The sequence below is a fragment of the Pelophylax lessonae genome, assembly GCF_965119305.1.
Source record: "Pelophylax lessonae genome assembly, chromosome: 13".
Classification (NCBI taxonomy): domain Eukaryota; kingdom Metazoa; phylum Chordata; class Amphibia; order Anura; family Ranidae; genus Pelophylax; species Pelophylax lessonae.
In genome coordinates this window covers 182,305,230-182,322,363 of record NC_138780.1, presented here as the reverse complement: position 1 = coordinate 182,322,363, position 17,134 = coordinate 182,305,230, and the positions used below count along the sequence as shown (strand labels likewise).

Sequence of the window (17,134 nt, the reverse complement as noted above, 5' to 3'; positions counted from 1 at the left end):
GTTTCATCGTGGAGGGGGGTGACGCCATGTTTTACTGCGGATGGGGGGGGGGGGTGACACCTTGTTTTACCGCACCAGGTGACACCAACCCTAGTGATGCCACTACCCCATTCACCTCAAATGTGTGCATGGGGGAATCAGGTCAGTTTTTTTCGTTTAGCCTGCTGGTTCAATGAAAAAAACCAGACTCATCTATGGGCTGCCTTATTCTTCATGGTGTCTGCTTTTAGAAACTCTGTAACGTTTCGGGGGTTTGACGTAATCTTCAGGTCTAAAACTACTTTTTTAACACGTGCGCATAATAAAAAAAATGTAAAAATGGCTCTGGCAGTGAAAGGGTAAACCTTGCCTGCAGTGGCCATGGATGTTCCCCATGAGAGGGTTAATAATGAGGTCCATGCGATACGTCTATATATAACGCACTCCATATGTGTTTATAAATCGCATTATCACTATAATCCCGATCGCTATGATGTCAGTGGGCGTAGAACGGCGCAGATTTTGGCTGACCCTCCTCCGCTCCGTCTGAAAGTGACAATATATTTAGGGCTGAACGCACAACACGCGGTATGAAAGCCTGTCCCGTGGTCGAAGACATCTGGGTCCACTTATTCCACATGATACACATCACCTACGGTCCTGAGAGGGGCCGCGATCCTCCGTTATTCATTAATGACTGCATCATCAGCACATGTGATACTTAAAGGATCAGTCCACCCAAAAAACGAGATTTAATTTATTGGTGGATGCTGGAGAGTAAACCCCCTGAAAGGTTCTTCTATCTCTTGGGGACTCTATTGGCATGGGCGTCCGCAGAATTTTTTTTAGGGGGGGGGGACATCATTTTAAGGTCACCGCCCCTTTTCGACAATGTCATGAAGGCAACGAGTATTTATTTTTAAACAGCAGAATTTATTTTTATTTTTGTAAAGCATTTGTAAACCTAACAAAAAGTATTGATCCTGGTTCCTTAAAGCATGTTATACAGCACAGTGCTTGTGCTGTGTAATTTGGCCCCTTCTATCACCTAAAATACCTGGCTGATCCTGCCTGGCTATGTCCTCCCCTATGTAAACTGACCACGGTATGTCAGGGTTCATCAGCCATGATATACCGTGGTCAGTTTACATAGGGGAGGACATAGCCAGGCAGGATCAGCCAGGTATTTTAGGTCAGTCTACGTGCCTCCGTCAAATACTTGCCTCTTGTATTATCTGTCTAGGTCACACATATAAGCCTGATATCCGGGTGAAAGGATTCTCTCCCTCCATGGATACTGTACCCATTGGCTTTAGGAGGGGACCTGGTTACCCTATATAGCAACCCATTATCCGGATACCCTGGTTCTCCGGCTTTTCAGTGGTTGTATGGTGATCTTTTTCTTATCCTTTATATTTATATCCTTAATGGTGGCTACCCCTGCTCTACATGGTCCCGACGCCTTCCCGGGACATGATATGCTCTACCCTTGACTTCATGGGGTTAGTCAGAATTTTTATATGTGTATATATATGGAAGTGTATTCAATATGATGCTGTTATGTACACTAAGTTCTTCTTTCTGTGATTTAATAAATATGTTTTTTATGAAAATACTGTCGCTCTATTTGTGACCATCCCTCCTACATTGGCCCTTTAAAGTCCCACTGCTCTTTAGGATTGTGTTTTGTCATCCGCAGCCCTCCTGTCCTCCTCTGTCCTCTCTCCCCCCTCCCCCCCTCCCTCCCTGCCTGCTCCTGTGTCAGGGCCCGCCCCCTACCCTCCTGCTGCTATAGTCTACAGTCTGTTTAATAATCCTGTGTGCCCCTGTGTATGTGTTTTAAAAAAAAAAAGCTGTTCTTTACCAGTTTTCAGAGGGCCAATCGTCGCTCAAGTGACCTGTCTCCTCTCTCCTCCTCTCAGCCTCCCCTCCCCTTCTCCTCCTCCCGACTGACGTCAGTGGGGAATCCTCGGCCCCGCCCACTGTAGGCAGCTGTCAGACGGGGAGAGGAGAGAGCCGGCGGGTCACGTGAGCGGCGATTGGTGCTCTGAAAACTGGTAAAGAACGGCCTATTTTTTTTAAAACACATACACAGACAACAGGGCACGGGCACACATAATTATTAAACAGACCAGACAGGATGGTATAAGGTGGCTTAACAACCTCTTTAAAGGGGAAGTTGAGATTCCGGGGATTCCCCTCTTGCGGACGCCCATGTCTATTGGTGAGTTCCCAGGTCTGCACACCTTTCATGTTTCACACCTATGGCGCTGGCAGTGAGGTGGCGCTGTGAAGCCCGGTGGAGTAGAATAGATTCCCCATCTCTTTTTTTTTTTTTCCACACATTCCTCCAAGCTGGAGGCTGGAAAGTGTCAGATGTTTCTGGTTTTCTATAATTGGCCCACAAGCCGCCAGGTTAGCGCCTGACAAACATAACCCGCCGGCCGCAGGTTTATTTTCATCTTCTCCTCTTACACAAAGTTTTCACAGGCCGGCAGCTTGGAATAACACGGCCGCCAATTAACGAGAGGATGGTGGAGGGAGTGCAGACTCCGCTATCATTCATTGATGGGAGAGTAAAGGGGGTCCCATAAATCTCAATATCACTCTCTGTTGGGAGCATAAAGGGGCCCTCACCAACTCAGCTACTATTCTCTGCCAGGAGGGTAAAAGGGAACCCCACCATCTCGGCTGTCATTCTCTGCCAGGATGGTAAAAGGGAACCCCACCAACTCTGCTACTATTCTCTGCCAGGAGGGTAAAAGGGAACCCCACCATCTCGGCTGTCATTCTCTGCCAGGAGGGTAAAAGGGAACCCCACCAACTCTACTACCATTCTCTGCTAGGAGCGTAAAGGGAAACCCCGCCAAATCTGCTACCATTCTCTGCCAGGAGGGTAAAGGGGACCTCCACTATCTCTGCTACCATTTTTTGCCGGGAGGGTAAAGGGGGCCCCCATTAACTCTGCTACCATTCTCTGCTGGGAGGGTAAAGGGGACCCCTACTAACTCTGCTACCATTTTCTGCTGGGAGGGAAATAGGAACTCCCACTAACTCTGTTAACATTCTCTGTCGGGAGGGTAAAGGGCACCCCCACTTACTCTGCTACCCTTCTCTGCCAAGGGGAATGGGGACCCCCACTTACTCTGCTACCATTCTCTGCCGGAAAGAGTAAAGGGGATCCCCACTAACTCTGCTACCATTCTCTACCAGAAGGGTAAAAGGGACCCCCACTAACTCTGCTACCATTCTCTGCCAGGAGAGGGGGGAACCCCCACTAACTCTGCTATCATTCTCTGCCAGATGGGTAAAGGGAACCCTCAACAACTCTGTTAGGAGTATAAAGGGACCCCAACACTCTGTATCTTTCTTTGTGGGGAGCATAAAGTGGGGTCCCACTAACTCTGTATGACTCTCTGTGGGGATCGTAAAATGGGGCAGCACTAACTGTAAAGGGTACTCCCTGCAGACTCCACTACCACACTCTGCTGGGAGCATAAAGAGGACCCCACCAACTCTGCTACTACCTGCGTGGAGTATTCTGAGGCCCCGACAAGCCGCTCCCTCTCCCTGCAGTAAGCTCCAACGGGACCCCCACCAACTCTTCTACCACTACCTGTGGGCTACCACTCTCCATGGGGGAGCAAAAAAGAGGACAACTCCATATCTAACCGAAAAAATAAAAATAAAATGTTAACTGATAAGGGAAGTAGCGTACCTCCATTAATATACATGTGGCGGATGGGAAGGGGTTAAAAAAATGAGGGCAGTCATATTTTTATGTGTATGTTTTGGTAAAGTGCGTTAATTAGCGCACAGCTGCACGCCTGTTACTACTCGGGAAATCGTCTGCACATCTATGCGTGGTAACAAAGCGCAGACAATGCACAGTGTTCAGCATTGCTACTCTGGCAATTGTCCCCCACTGTGTCCAAAGAGTCGGCCACCATTATTTTCACTGCCCCCCCCCCCCCCTCACCCTTGTCAGTTGCAAGATGTTCCCCTCCATGAAGCTGATACAGACGATGACACAGGGCTTCTGTCTACACATAAGAGCTCTTGAGGGCCAGTGGAAGATCTTTACCTCCTTATTAACTAATCAGCATAATCTAATTGCTCCTTATATCACTGCTGAGCCAAAGTGCCAGCTGTAATGTTCTAATGGAAACAAACATTTCAATGTCTCAATTCTATTAAAATCCAGAGAAAAAGAATAACACCAATCATAGGTTCACACTGATCCGACATCAAAGTCATGCGGCTTCTGATCCGACTTTGCCCTGCGACTTCATGTCCAACTTCAATGCGACTTCAATTAACAGGATCCGACTTTGATCCAACCATACCAGGCCCTTTGAGACTGGTATAAATTTTGTGGGGAAACCCCACGACAAAAGAACAGCGTAGGGTCCCCCCCAAAATCTATACCAGACCCTTATCCGTGCCTGCAGCCTGGCAGGTCAGGAAAGGAGGGGGGGACGAGCGAGTGGTCCCCACCCTCCTGGACCATACCAGGCCACATGCCCTCAACATGGGGGGGAGGTGAGTGCTTTGGTGCTCTGCGCCCCCCTCCCCAAAGCACCTTGTCCCCATGTTGATGGGGACAAGGGCCTCTTCCTGATAACCCTGGACAGTGATTGTGGGGGTCTGTGGGCAGAGGGTTTATCAGATCACAGCCCCCCCGTGAATGAGTATGGGGCATTTATCAAAAAGAAAAGTGTAGTGTTACAAAAAACAAGAGATGGTTTTTGAAAAGTCCTTTGTTAAAAATGAAGAATGGCCCCCCTCGTAGCTCCATATCTTCACCCTCCGGTCTCCTCCGCTTCTTCTCCCGGTTCTTCTCCCTCCACTTCTTCTCCAATTTCTTCTCCGTCTGCTTTTTGTCCCGGTATTTCTCCCTCCGCCAATGACTTCTTCCTCCGCAGATCCAGTCCTCAAGTCGCTCCGACTTAGAAAAAGGTTCCTGCACTACTTTGGTGCGACTTCAACACAACTTGCATTGACTTCTGTTAAAGAAGTCATATGCAAGCCGCGATAAAGTCAGGCAGTGATGTCGGATTCAAAGTCACATGGCTTTGAAGCCGCGGCAGTGTGAACAAGGACTTAGTGTCCGTAGTTCAGTTTTAATGATGGCATTTAATAATAAATATTGTAGATTTTATATTTGTACCGGCTGTATTTTTATCTTATTGTTCAATACTTTTGTTCGATAAATGTAATGTTGCACAGAGCTCTGTGCAGATGCCAGTCACCCCCTGCACCCTGTGATCTTTACTGGGACCCATTTCTCAGATGTCTGAGGGGAAGAAATTGTATAATGCAGTAGTGTGATGTCATTATTTATTGTGATGTCACTCTGTGTGCCGTACGCTGTGCTGTGTGATATCACTCTGTGTGCTGTGTGTATTTTATTCCAGGTGCTCTATTTTGTGTTGTGTGGTATCATTCTATGTGCTGTGTGATGTTGTTCTGTGTTATGTGGTGTCATTCTGGTACATGAGCATTTACTTACATCTGGCTGATTTTGGTGAGTCCCTGAAAAGCTCCGGCCTCCAACTTCCTCAGCTCAGTGTCCAGAGTAATGAAACTAGGGGACAGAAGGTTTATATTGTCAACATATACATCTATAGAGCCTGCTGTCATTATCACTATAAGGCCCCATTCACACCTGAGTGTTTCATAAATGCACACAAAATTTGTATTTTTACAAACCGTGCAAAAAATGCCTGTTAGATTGCAGTGATATTCATTGTTAATGGCACCTGAGATACGGCCAGCAGATGTGCATTTTTCTGTTTGGAAAAACGTGCAACAAATGCATCAAATTGCACAGTTAAAAATGTGCAAGGCTCAATGTGCAAAAAGCTGCATGAGCTTATTTGTCATGTTTGTTGCAGGTAGGGCAGCCCATTGAAAAATATGAGCACAGAAAAAAGTCCAGGCGCTAATCCTACAGACAAATCCCTAGGTAATCATAGACCCAAATGCTGTGATATCATGGCGGTGACCAATTGTGATCTTGCTATACCAAGGCTGCCAGACCCTTAAAGAGGTTGTAAACCCTCTTGTATAACTTTTACCTATAGGTAAGCCTATATTAAGGCTTACCTATAGGTGCTATAAATATCTCCCAAACTTGCACCGTTTAGGAGATATTTACAGCGCAAACTGCCGATGACGTCATCGGCGCAGGCGCTCTGAGGGAACGGCCACCCGTGCCGTTCCTTCAGAGCTCAGTGCCGTGAACGGCGGCTCCCGCGCACATGCGCGGGAGTGATGTAATCGCGCCTCCGGCCAATCAGATGGCCGGAGGACGTGAACCCGGAAGCGGGACGGCAGGACATGTCGCCGTCCTGTCGCTGAGGTGGCGGCACGGCGGGGGCTTCGTTTTAAGGTAAGTACTACATATTGAGCTAGTATGCGATGCATACTAGCTCATTATGCCTTTCTCTTTACAGGGCTTTTTTTTTCTCTGATTTTTTATTGGACTTTACTTGATGTCACAAACTGTTTTTACTAGAAAAGAAGGGTGGCGCTCACTGGTATCTATGTATAGTTTGGCTCTATGGATGACAAACTGGAGAGTGTCTCTGAATGATCATAACAATTTATTGAAATCAAATAGTAAAAATAAGCATATAAAATCTGCCAAACCAGTCCCGGAGCTCCCGAATCTCCTTAAGGTGCTGTGGGATTCCCTGGTGGTGAAAAGAAGGGAATTCTCATTCTCATAGCATCAGATGGTGCCAAGTGGAGGAAAACGATCCCAATACGTCACTGTGGTGATCCCCGGCTGAACGGGTACTGTGTGCGGCCGCTACACAGACCCAGAGTCGGGTTGTCCTACGTTCGCCGGATCTTCCGCGGTGACCGGAAGTGATGCACGGAAGACGTCACCGGAAGTGACGGCCAACAGATCCATAGGAAGCTGGGCTGGTTACAGGCATTGACTCGCAAGCTTTCTGGTTGCCGCAACTACATGTTTCGCGCGCCTGCGCTTTGTCATTTCCAAAGTTGACAAAGCGCAGGCGCGCAAAACATGTAGTTGTGGCAACCAGAAAGCTTGCGAGTCAATGCCTGTAACCAGCCCAGTTTCCTATCGATCTGTTGGCCGTCACTTCCGGTGACGTCATCCGTACATCACTTCCGGTCACCGCGGAAGATCCGGCGATCCGGAGAATGGAGGACAACCCGACTCTGGGTCTGTGTAGCGGCTGCACACAGTACCCGTTCAGCCGGGGATCACCACAGTGACGTATTGGGATCGTTTTCCTCCACTTGGCACCATCTGATGCTATGAGAATGAGAATTCCCTTCTTTTCACCACCAGGGAATCCCACAGCACCTTAAGGAGATTCGGGAGCTCCGGGACTGGTTTGGCAGATTTTATATGCTTATTTTTACTATTTGATTTCAATAAATTGTTATGATCATCCATAGACACTCTCCAGTTTGTCATCCATAGAGCCGAAACTATACATAGATACCAGTGAGCGCCAGCCTTCTTTTCTAGTACAAACATTGAAAAATATGAGCTGCCTTTTGTGCTGGTGAGAATCCCTTTGTAAAATGCATACAACTGCAGTGCAATTTTGCGCACATTCTCAATATGCCTAGATGTGAATGCAGCCTAAATGACACCCTGCACCATATCTATCCTTTACAGTGCTTTGTCTATCCTGCTTTTCCTTCAACTGTGCATTTATAGACAAATACAGTCAGGTCCATAAATATCGGGACATTGACACAATTCTAATCATTTTGGCTCTATACACCATCACAATGGATTTGAAATGAAACAAACAAGATGTGTTTTAACTGCAGACTTTCAGCTTTAATTTGAGGGTATTCACATCTAAATCAGGTGAAAGGTGTAGGAATTACAACAGTTTGTATACAGTATGTGCCTCCCACTTTTTAAGGGACCAAAAGTAATGGGACAATTGACTGCTCAGCTGTTCCATGGTCAGGTGTGTGTTATTCCCTCATTATCCCATTTACAAGGAGCAGATAAAAGGTCCAGAGTTAATTTCAAGTGTGCTATTGGAATTTGGAATTGGCATTTGGAATCTGTTGCTGTCAACTCTCAATATGAGATCCAAAGAGCTGTCACTATCAGTGAAGAAAGTCATCATTAGGCTGAAAAAAACAAAACAAACCCATCAGAGAGATAGCAAAAACATTAGGTGTGGCCAAATCAACTGTTTGGAACATCCTTAAAAAGAAAGAACACACCGGTGAGCTCAGCTACACCAAAAGACCCACCCAGAAGACCACAGAAAACAACTGTGGTGGATGGGATAAAAGATATAGTGCGCTCAACACAATCAAAAATTGTAAACATGTAAAATCTGGGTTGTCCCAAATACTATAGTGACCATCATACAGTGTTAAAAAACCATATGTGAAAGTTCTTTATGAACAAAAACATATAATCTTTAACAGTTGTGAAAGAATATAATTGATCCAGATAATGATGATAATTGATCCAGATAATCTCAAATAGCCAAAGACCAAGCTTCCATCAATAGTGGATCTCAAATCTTGCTAATCTTAGACCGCTATGTGAGGGTGAAATACCTCTTACCAGATAACACAAAAAAGTAAGCCTTATTGGTGAATAGGCACTTTCCACACGTGAACAAATAAAATCAAGTGAGGTGACACCTCGGTGGTACTGCAAGTTTCTTACCAGAAGTATGTAGAGGGTAGGCATGAACCACTGTTGTTTAAACGAATGCACAGGTATAGGTATCTAATGGCGGCTTCAATGCGTGGGCTGAATGTTTCTCCACTCCACCATATCCAACTCACCGATGTGGCTGGCGATACTGTACTCTAATGTAGCTTCCCCATAAACAAAGATATAAAGTGCCAATAGTGCATTATCCTTTTAAAAAAAACTTTATTGCTCCGGTCTCAGCTAAAGCCTGATAAGGAGAAACGCGTCGGGGGGAGCAGCCACGCCGTCACGCCACGCCACATGTTCTGCACTGCAAGTGGTCACGTTCGGTACACTTGGAACCATTGTTTATGCTTAGTTTCTTCGACTTGCCATGTAAGTGTGTTTCTTTTTTAATAAAGTTTTTTAAAAGGAGGGTAAAAGAAGGGTGAGAGGGGGATGCTGACATTGCTATAAGGAATGCATTATTGTATAAAATGTTTAGGCCAGTGTTTCTCAACATTTTTTCAGTCCAGGCACCTTTTAAAATTATAGGCAATCTCAAGGCACCCTCTAAAATTATGGACAGTCTTGAGGCACCCCATTCTAAAATGTAAAAAACTATTCTAATAGTTTAACATAATGCAGCAACATCCACACATAGGACACCCAACGTTAGAGGTGATTTATTCTTCCAAAGCAAATACACTTTTGCACACTTTTGTTACTGACTAGTATTCCAATGTTTCTCTTCACCCTCAATTTCTCTCCATCAGTAAGCTAATGTCACCCCAGTGCTAAGGGAGAGAGGCAGAGGAGGGTCAAACAAGGATGCTGTGGATGCAACGGACATCCTCCTTATCAACTGATGATGTCAGAATGCCAGTGTCTACAAAGCCGTAATGGTGCATAATGAAAACCTGTGGCTTTGTGTAAATAAAAGGAAGGCTTGAACCACCTGCTGGCTTGTATACAATTTTTTTATCAATTTTTAGGCAGTGCCAAAGCACCCCTAATGAAACCTCAAGGCACCCCATGGTGCCTGGGCACACTTTTTGAAAAAGGCTGGTTTAGGCTTTACAACCACTTTACCTCATCCCTCCCTTTCTCCCTTGAGGAAATTATTTTCCTGCGATTTTTTTTTTACTTATTTCTGTTTTTCTAACCATTAGGCCTCATGTGCACTGAGCATTTGTCCAGCTCTTCTGAACTCTATTCTCCTGGCAGAAGAAAACTGTGTTTAGGTGCGTTTAGACACGTCAAGCATTTGGGCATTGATTCATTTAATTGGACAGAATATTTAAGTAATATAATCAGTTCCTTTTTTTATATTAGGATAATAAACCTGTCATACTTACCTGTTCTGTGCAGTGGTTTTGCACAGAGAAGCACCTATCCTCCTCTTCTGGGGTCCCTTGCTGGCGCTTCTGGCCCCTACTCTTCGGTAAGTCCCCCCATAGAAAACCACTATCATGCGGGCTCACACCTTGCTGCCTTGTCTGGGTCTATTGACACAGACTGGGTGGCTTGGCCTGGCCCCACTCCTTGTCACAGCATTTGATTGACAGCAGCAGGAGCCTTTAAGAGGGGGGACAGAGCCAGGAAAGCCTTGGCTCTTATGCACAGCGCTGGATCATGAATGGGTTCAGGTAATTATAAGGAGGGGCGGAGGGGGGGATTCTTTTACAAAGAAGGTTTTTTACCTTAATGGATACAATGCATTAAGGTATAAAAACCTTTAAGCTTTAGAGCCACTTTAATTTATTCTGGTGTTTAAAATAATGAACACTCAAGTGCTAAATGCACCTAGCCTTTGGGTGTATTTACAAATGTTTAGGCACATTGTGTTCTTTTTCTGCCGAAACACTCCTCTCCTGAATGCAATTTAGATCTGCTCTGATTCCTGCCCCAAAACACTCCTTCCTCTAAACACCTATAAAACACCTAACATTGTGGGGCATTTAGAGTCAAACGCCTATAAAACTGCAATTTTTTAGCTGCAGTGTGCACGAGGCCTTAATATATTTAAAAGAGAAGTATGGGATTTTTTTTTTCAAGAATCATACTTACCTAGGTGGATGCAGCATCAGTCTGATGCTGCATCTGTCCCCCACCGGCTCTAAGACTGAGAACCGAGCGATCAAACACCCCCAAACGCTCTGTTCTCAGAGCTCCATGAGCAGAGAATGGGTGACTGTCAGTCACCTGCTCTCTGTTCTGCCCCCCCCCCCGGGGTATCTGGAGCACTGGGCTGTGGAGAGGGCGGGAGCGGCTGGCTCAGGCTCCCAGCAACTCACTGAGAGGCTGAGCCAGGTGCTGGTCTAGGTATGTGGGCGGATCCCGACTATATGGTCACGATCTTTCCCTAGCCTTGACCGACTCTGTTGCATCAGCCTGCTGTCTGCTGAAAACGGGTCACAAGTGCAGAACGAACTGCACTCCTGTGATCCACAGGAGAAGTACAGGCTTTGGCCTTTTTTTTATTTTTTTTTATTTTTTATTTGTTTTGTTTATTCATTTTTTTAATGCACTTTTGTGATCCATTAAAAAAAAGCACAACATTGAAAAAAAAACCTGCATTCTATTTGTAAATAACTTTGCAATACCTTGGGCTAGAAAATATATTTAGCATACCTGTATGTAGAACAATCTATAGACTACCATTTATACCATTTATACTTTTTACCTACAGTAGTAACTTTTTTTAAAACTACCATGGATCAAAATAAAAATGTGTGTTTGTTTTTAATTTTGTTACATTTTTTGTTTATGAATAAAGGCTTTATAAATAAAGCCTTGCTCGTCCTTACAAAGAAAAAAAACCCGGTGTTCCCTGAGGAAGTAACGTGATCGTGACGACACACGTAGGGTGGAGCGAGGTGACACTGCTGAATACCGGAAGTGACGCGGAAGTCTCGGAGCCCCGCTGACAGTTTTTAGGAGTTGGAAGTTTTTAACCTAAAGTTACTATTTTTATAATAAATATCAATTTTAAAATTACTACACATAGAGGACCCCCTTTTTTGCATGAGCCACCACACAGGTGAAACCACGATTTTAAAAGGCCATACACCCGATCACAGATAGAGTGTCAGGATACCAAGTGGCATAAAGGAGGAGGAGGAGAAGGAACAAAGAAGAGTCCAACACTACATGCCTCAGCATAGGGGAAAGCGTGACTTGACCTAGTAGGAGAGGTCAAAAGGAGAGGTGAGCGCATAAGTTGACAGGTGGTGGGAGTCACCGAAGCACTTGCACTTTATTGTGGAAAAGTCCTCTGTGGATTCACTAATGAATTGTATCACATGATTTTAATTTAAAGGACATTTTGGGATTTTCAATCTTTTATGTTTTTCGCTGTGTATTTGAGTCACCTATTTTTTCACTGGATGAAGTATAATATATACATTTACCAATTTTGTTTTTTGAGGATTTTTAGAAGATTCCGGTCACATTTGAATAATATATAATAATGTATATGATTTGCTGTGTTTATAATGATTAACACATAAGTGTAAGGGGTTAGGCAAGGCAACATTCATTTATTTGTGTTTTACTTTGTTTTCTTACTCACTTGCCGACCACCTAACTGTAAATGTACGTCATGATATTACAGTTAAAGTGGCGGTAAACTCCCATACATGGCTTTTACCTATAGGTAAGCCTATACTAAGGCTTACCTATAGGTATTGTAAATATCTCCTAAACGTGCAATGTTTAGGAGATATTTACTGTACATACATCCAGTGACATCACCGGCGCATGCACTCTGAAGGAACGGCCACCAGTGTACTGTGCCGTAAATGGCGGCTCCTGCGTGCATGCGTGGGAGAGACGCCATCGCGGCTCTGGCCAAGCACACAGCTGGAGACCACAAGCCTGGAAGGAAGACGGGTGAAGATGGAAGCTGTCTCAGCAGTGACAGCTCACCGCTGGAAGGGCTTTGTTCTAAGTTAAGTTTCACATAATGTGCTAGCGCATTATTGCTTTGCCTTGCAGGTTAAAAAAAAAAAACCATCAGCGGATTACTATCTCTTTAAATACCGGGGTTATGACTGCAACTAGATGCCATAACCCCGGTATCTTTTTTTTCTTTAGGTGGTTGGCTTTCTGATAAAAGTGATCCCAGTGGCGGATATGGGATCACTTTTATAGGCGACAGGAGAGGTGCCCCCCACCCTTTGCTTCCCAGTCATTTCCGAGATTGCAGGAACCATCGGTAAGCCCTGAACTGATCCGGTGTGGTGGATGGCTAGGCAGGAAGTCAAGTGACGGCAAGATAGCCCCCACTTGGCTTTGTTCCCCCCGGAGGACCGGAGCCACGTCTGACATCATTTGACAGGCAGACTGAGAGGATCTTTGACCCCCAGATCTCTCAATGAAGAGGACCTGTCATGCTTATTTCTATTACAAGGGATGTTTACATTCCTTGTGATAGGAATAAAAGTGCTGAAAGAAATCTAAAGGGACAGTGTAAAAATAAAAAGTAAAATAAATAAGAAATAAGAGCTTGCGCGCAGAAGCGAGCGCATACGTAAGTCGCACTTGCATATCTAAAAGGTGTTCAAACTACACATGTGAGGTATTGCCGTAATCGTTAGAGCATTTCTAGCACTAGACCTCCCCTGTAACTCTAAGTGGGCAACGACTTGGCAAATGAGGTTTAACGTAGAGAAGTGTAAGGTTTTGCACTTGGGGACTAGAAAAGCACAATACACGTTAGGAGGGGAACCCTTGGGGGAATCAAAAATGGAGAAGGATCTGGGAGTCTTGGTTGATGATAGACTAGGCAACAGCATGCAATGTCAAGCGGCAGCTGGCAAAGCCAGCAGATTATTAGCATGCATAAAGAAAGGGATGTATTCCAGAGATAAGACTATAATCCTTCCACTTTATAAAACTCTGGTCCGACCGCATCTGGAGTATTCTGTCCAGTTCTGGTCGCCAGTCCTCAGAAGGGATGTGTTGGAGCTGGAGAAAGTCCAGAGAAGGGCAACTAAACTAATTAGGGGATTGGAGGACCTTGATTATGAAGAGCGTCTGCAATCGCTTGATTTATTCTCCCTGGAAAAGAGACGCCTGAGGGGGGACATGATAGCAATTTTTAAATATCTCAATGGGGATCTCAGCTTAGAAAAAAAGCTGTTCAGTCGAAGGGATTGCATGAGGACTCGGGGGCATACAATGCGATTAGAGGAGAAGCGTTTTAACCTCAGGCAACGTGGGGGGTTCTTTACTGTTAGGGCTACAAGATTGTGGAATTTTCTACCACAAGGGGTGGTTTCTGCTGGTAGTATGGTGGCTTTCAAAAGACTATTGGACGTGCATCTCAAGGATCAGAACATTCAGGGGTATGTGAGATGATTACAGCCACGCACACCTACACAGGTTGAACTGGATGAACTATTGTCTTTATTCAACCTCACCTACTATGTAGCTATGTAACTAAACAGGTAACCTGTAAAAAATTTGAAAGCATCGCCTTACATGTTAGTTATCTATTTACTCGGCATAACATCATCCTTCACATTATACAAAAAAATTGGGCTAGCTTTATGGGGAGTCTTTCAGACTTCTGTGCCAGCCGTCTTTGCACATTCGCGGGAAACCCACACGTGTGCGCAGATGGATGGGGAAACCCATGCATGCGCAGATGTACTGCGGGGCTGTCAGAAGCCGAAGCCCTATGGCACATCCACGCTTGCACAGAAAACGTGAGGGGGAAGGGGAGATCCCAAACATCCTTCTCGGCTAGGAGAGGAATGCGGAAGTGCTGCTTTTCTGCACAAAAATGTTTCAAAATATCTAAATGAATGAATTAAATAATTAGATATCCAATTTGAATAGAAGGAGGGGAGAGAGGGCAGGACATGGGGTCATTGGGTTTAGGGTGAAGGTGTCTCTCCAGCTCCCCAAATTGCTCTGGGTGTCGGAGGCCTTCTTGAGCGCAGCCCGAGGGCTCATTTACACTTGTGTTTGGGCATTCAATGGCGGTCTGCGAAGCAATACTTACATCCGAGTGATGTTGGGAATGCTGGAGAAGGCTCCTCTGGGAATAATGGCGATTCTGGTCTCCACCAGTCTCCTGTAAAATAAACATATTGTGTTAGATTGCAATGAAAGTCTACAGTTAAAAAAGTGTACTAGAACCTAAAGCTGAATTCTGGGCACAATATTTTTTTTATATAAATCTATTCCTCAATAGACACAAAGAATACAGTGGATATAAAAAGTGTAAACACCCCTGTTAAAATGTCAGGTTTCTGTGATGTAAAAAAAAAAATGAGACAAAGATAAATCATTTAAGAACTTTTTCCACCTTTAATGTGACCTATAAAACTGTACAACTCAGTTGAACAACAAACTGAAATCTTTTAGGTGGAGGGAAGTAAAAAAAAAACTAAAATAATATAGTTGCATAACTGTGCACACCCTTAAACTAATACTTTGTTGAAGCACCTTTAATATTATTACAGCACTACAGCACTCAATCTTTTTGGGTATGAATCTATCAGCATGGCACATCTTGACTTGGCAATATTTGCTCACTCTTCTTTGCAAAAACACTCCAAATCTGGCATCTCCTGTGCACAGCCCTCTTCAGATCACATATTTTCAATTTGATTCAGGTCTGAGCTCTGGCTGGGCCATTCCAAAACTTTAATCTTCTTCTGGTGAAGCCATTCCTTTGTTGATTTGGATGTATGCTTTGGGTCGTTGTCATGCTGAAAGATGAAGTTCCTCTTCATTTTTAGCTTTCTAGCAGAAGCCTGAAGGTTTTGTGCCAATATTGACTGGTATTTGGAACTGTTCATAATTACCTCTACCTTGACTAAGGCCCCTGTTCCAGCTGAAGAAAAACAGCCCCCAAGCAAGATGCTGCCACCACCATGCTTCACAGTGGGTATGGTGTTCTTTTGGTGATGTGCAGTGTTATTTTTGCGCTAAACATATCTTTTGGAATTATGGCCAAAAAGTTCAACCTTTGTTTCATCAGGCCAGAACACATTTTCCCACATGCTTTTGGGAGACTTCAGATGTGTTTTTACAAAATTTAGCCGGGCTTGGATGTTTTCCTTGGTAAGAAAAGGTTTCTGTCTTGCCACTCTACCACATAGCCCAGACATATGAAGAATACGGGAGATTGTTGTCACATGTGCCACACAGCCAGTGTATGCCAGATATTCCTGCAGCTCCTTTAACGTTGCTGTAGGCCTCTTGGCAACCTCCCTGGCCAGTTTTCTTGTCTTTTCATCAATTTTGGAGGGACGTCCAGTTCTTCGTGATGTCACTGTTGTGCCATATTTTCTCCACTTCCTGAAGACTGTCTTCACTGTGTTCCATGGTATATCTAATGCCTTGGAAATTATTTTGTACCCTTTTCCTGATACCTTTTAACAATGAGATCCCTCTGATGCTTTGGGAGCTCTCTGCGGACCATGGCTTTTGCAGTAGGATGCAATTAAGAAAATGTAAGGAAAGACCTCCTAGAACAGCTGAACTTTATTTGGGGTTAATAAAAGGCACTTTAAATGATGGCGGGTGTGTACTGACTCCTATTTAACATGAGTTTGAATGTGATTGCTTAATTCTAAACACAGCTACATCCCCAGTTATCAGAGGGTGTGCACACTTATGCAACCACATTCTTTTTTTTTTCTACCCCCCCAAAAAAGATTTCAGTTTGTTTTATTGAGTTGTACAGTTTATAGGTCACATTAAAGGTGGAAAAAGTTCTGAAATAATTTATCTTTGTCTCATTTTTTTACATCACAGAAACCTGGCATTTTAACAGGGATGTGTAGACTTTTTATATCCACTGTATATATCCACTGTTCATTCACTGCCTTTACAAACCCAGATTTTATCTTGTAAAAATTGCAGTGACAGCATCACTGTGCTGTACATAGCAGAGCTGTGGGAAGATCTCAGCACTTTTCTGGTAAACACTCAGCTGTGTGTGGCTGACATAAGAGCCTCAAAGGGTATGTAATTAGTTTTTCTAATTTGCTCCATTTTTGTCCATTAAATATAGAATTGTTTTCTATGTGCTCCGTTCACACTGCATCGCAGCCCGGAGGTGCAGATATGCTGCATTTTATCGTAGCACACTGGATGGCCCTGCATTCCACTGCACAGCAGAGCAACGCACCATTCTGCTATGCGGTGACATGAAAAGGGAACTGTATAATGGGATGAAATGTGCATTACACTGCCCCCCTACCGTGGCTCGCTGCAGCCAAAATGGACAGCTGCCCGCACACTAAACCGCTCTGATTTAGTATGCAAGCAGTGTGAAAGGACACTGAAAGTGATTTTTTTTTTTTTATATTCATTCATTAGGTGCAAAATAAAAAAATGTAGATCCTTTTCCAGAAATCTAGTGCATAGATAACGGAAGTTCAGGATTTGCAGAGACAGTCCCGTATTTTGGCTCTCTGTACCACCGATGCTGTGTCCTGGACCATATGGGAGCATTTACATTTGTAAATT

At 44.4% G+C, this 17,134-nt stretch overlaps 1 protein-coding gene across 3 annotated transcripts in view; it reads right to left on the bottom strand.

Moving 5' to 3' along the window:
- TSHR (thyroid stimulating hormone receptor) overlaps nucleotides 1–17,134 on the bottom strand; it is a 126,224-nt gene that overhangs the window by 46,125 nt on the left and 62,965 nt on the right. For all 3 annotated transcript variants that reach the window (XM_082242869.1, XM_082242871.1, XM_082242870.1), the window contains exons 3-4: nucleotides 14,655–14,726; nucleotides 5,492–5,566 (exon numbers count right to left, since the gene is read on the bottom strand). In XM_082242869.1, coding sequence (XP_082098995.1) covers nucleotides 5,492–5,566; nucleotides 14,655–14,726 — 147 coding nt within the window. The remainder of the gene's footprint in view (nucleotides 1–5,491; nucleotides 5,567–14,654; nucleotides 14,727–17,134) is intronic.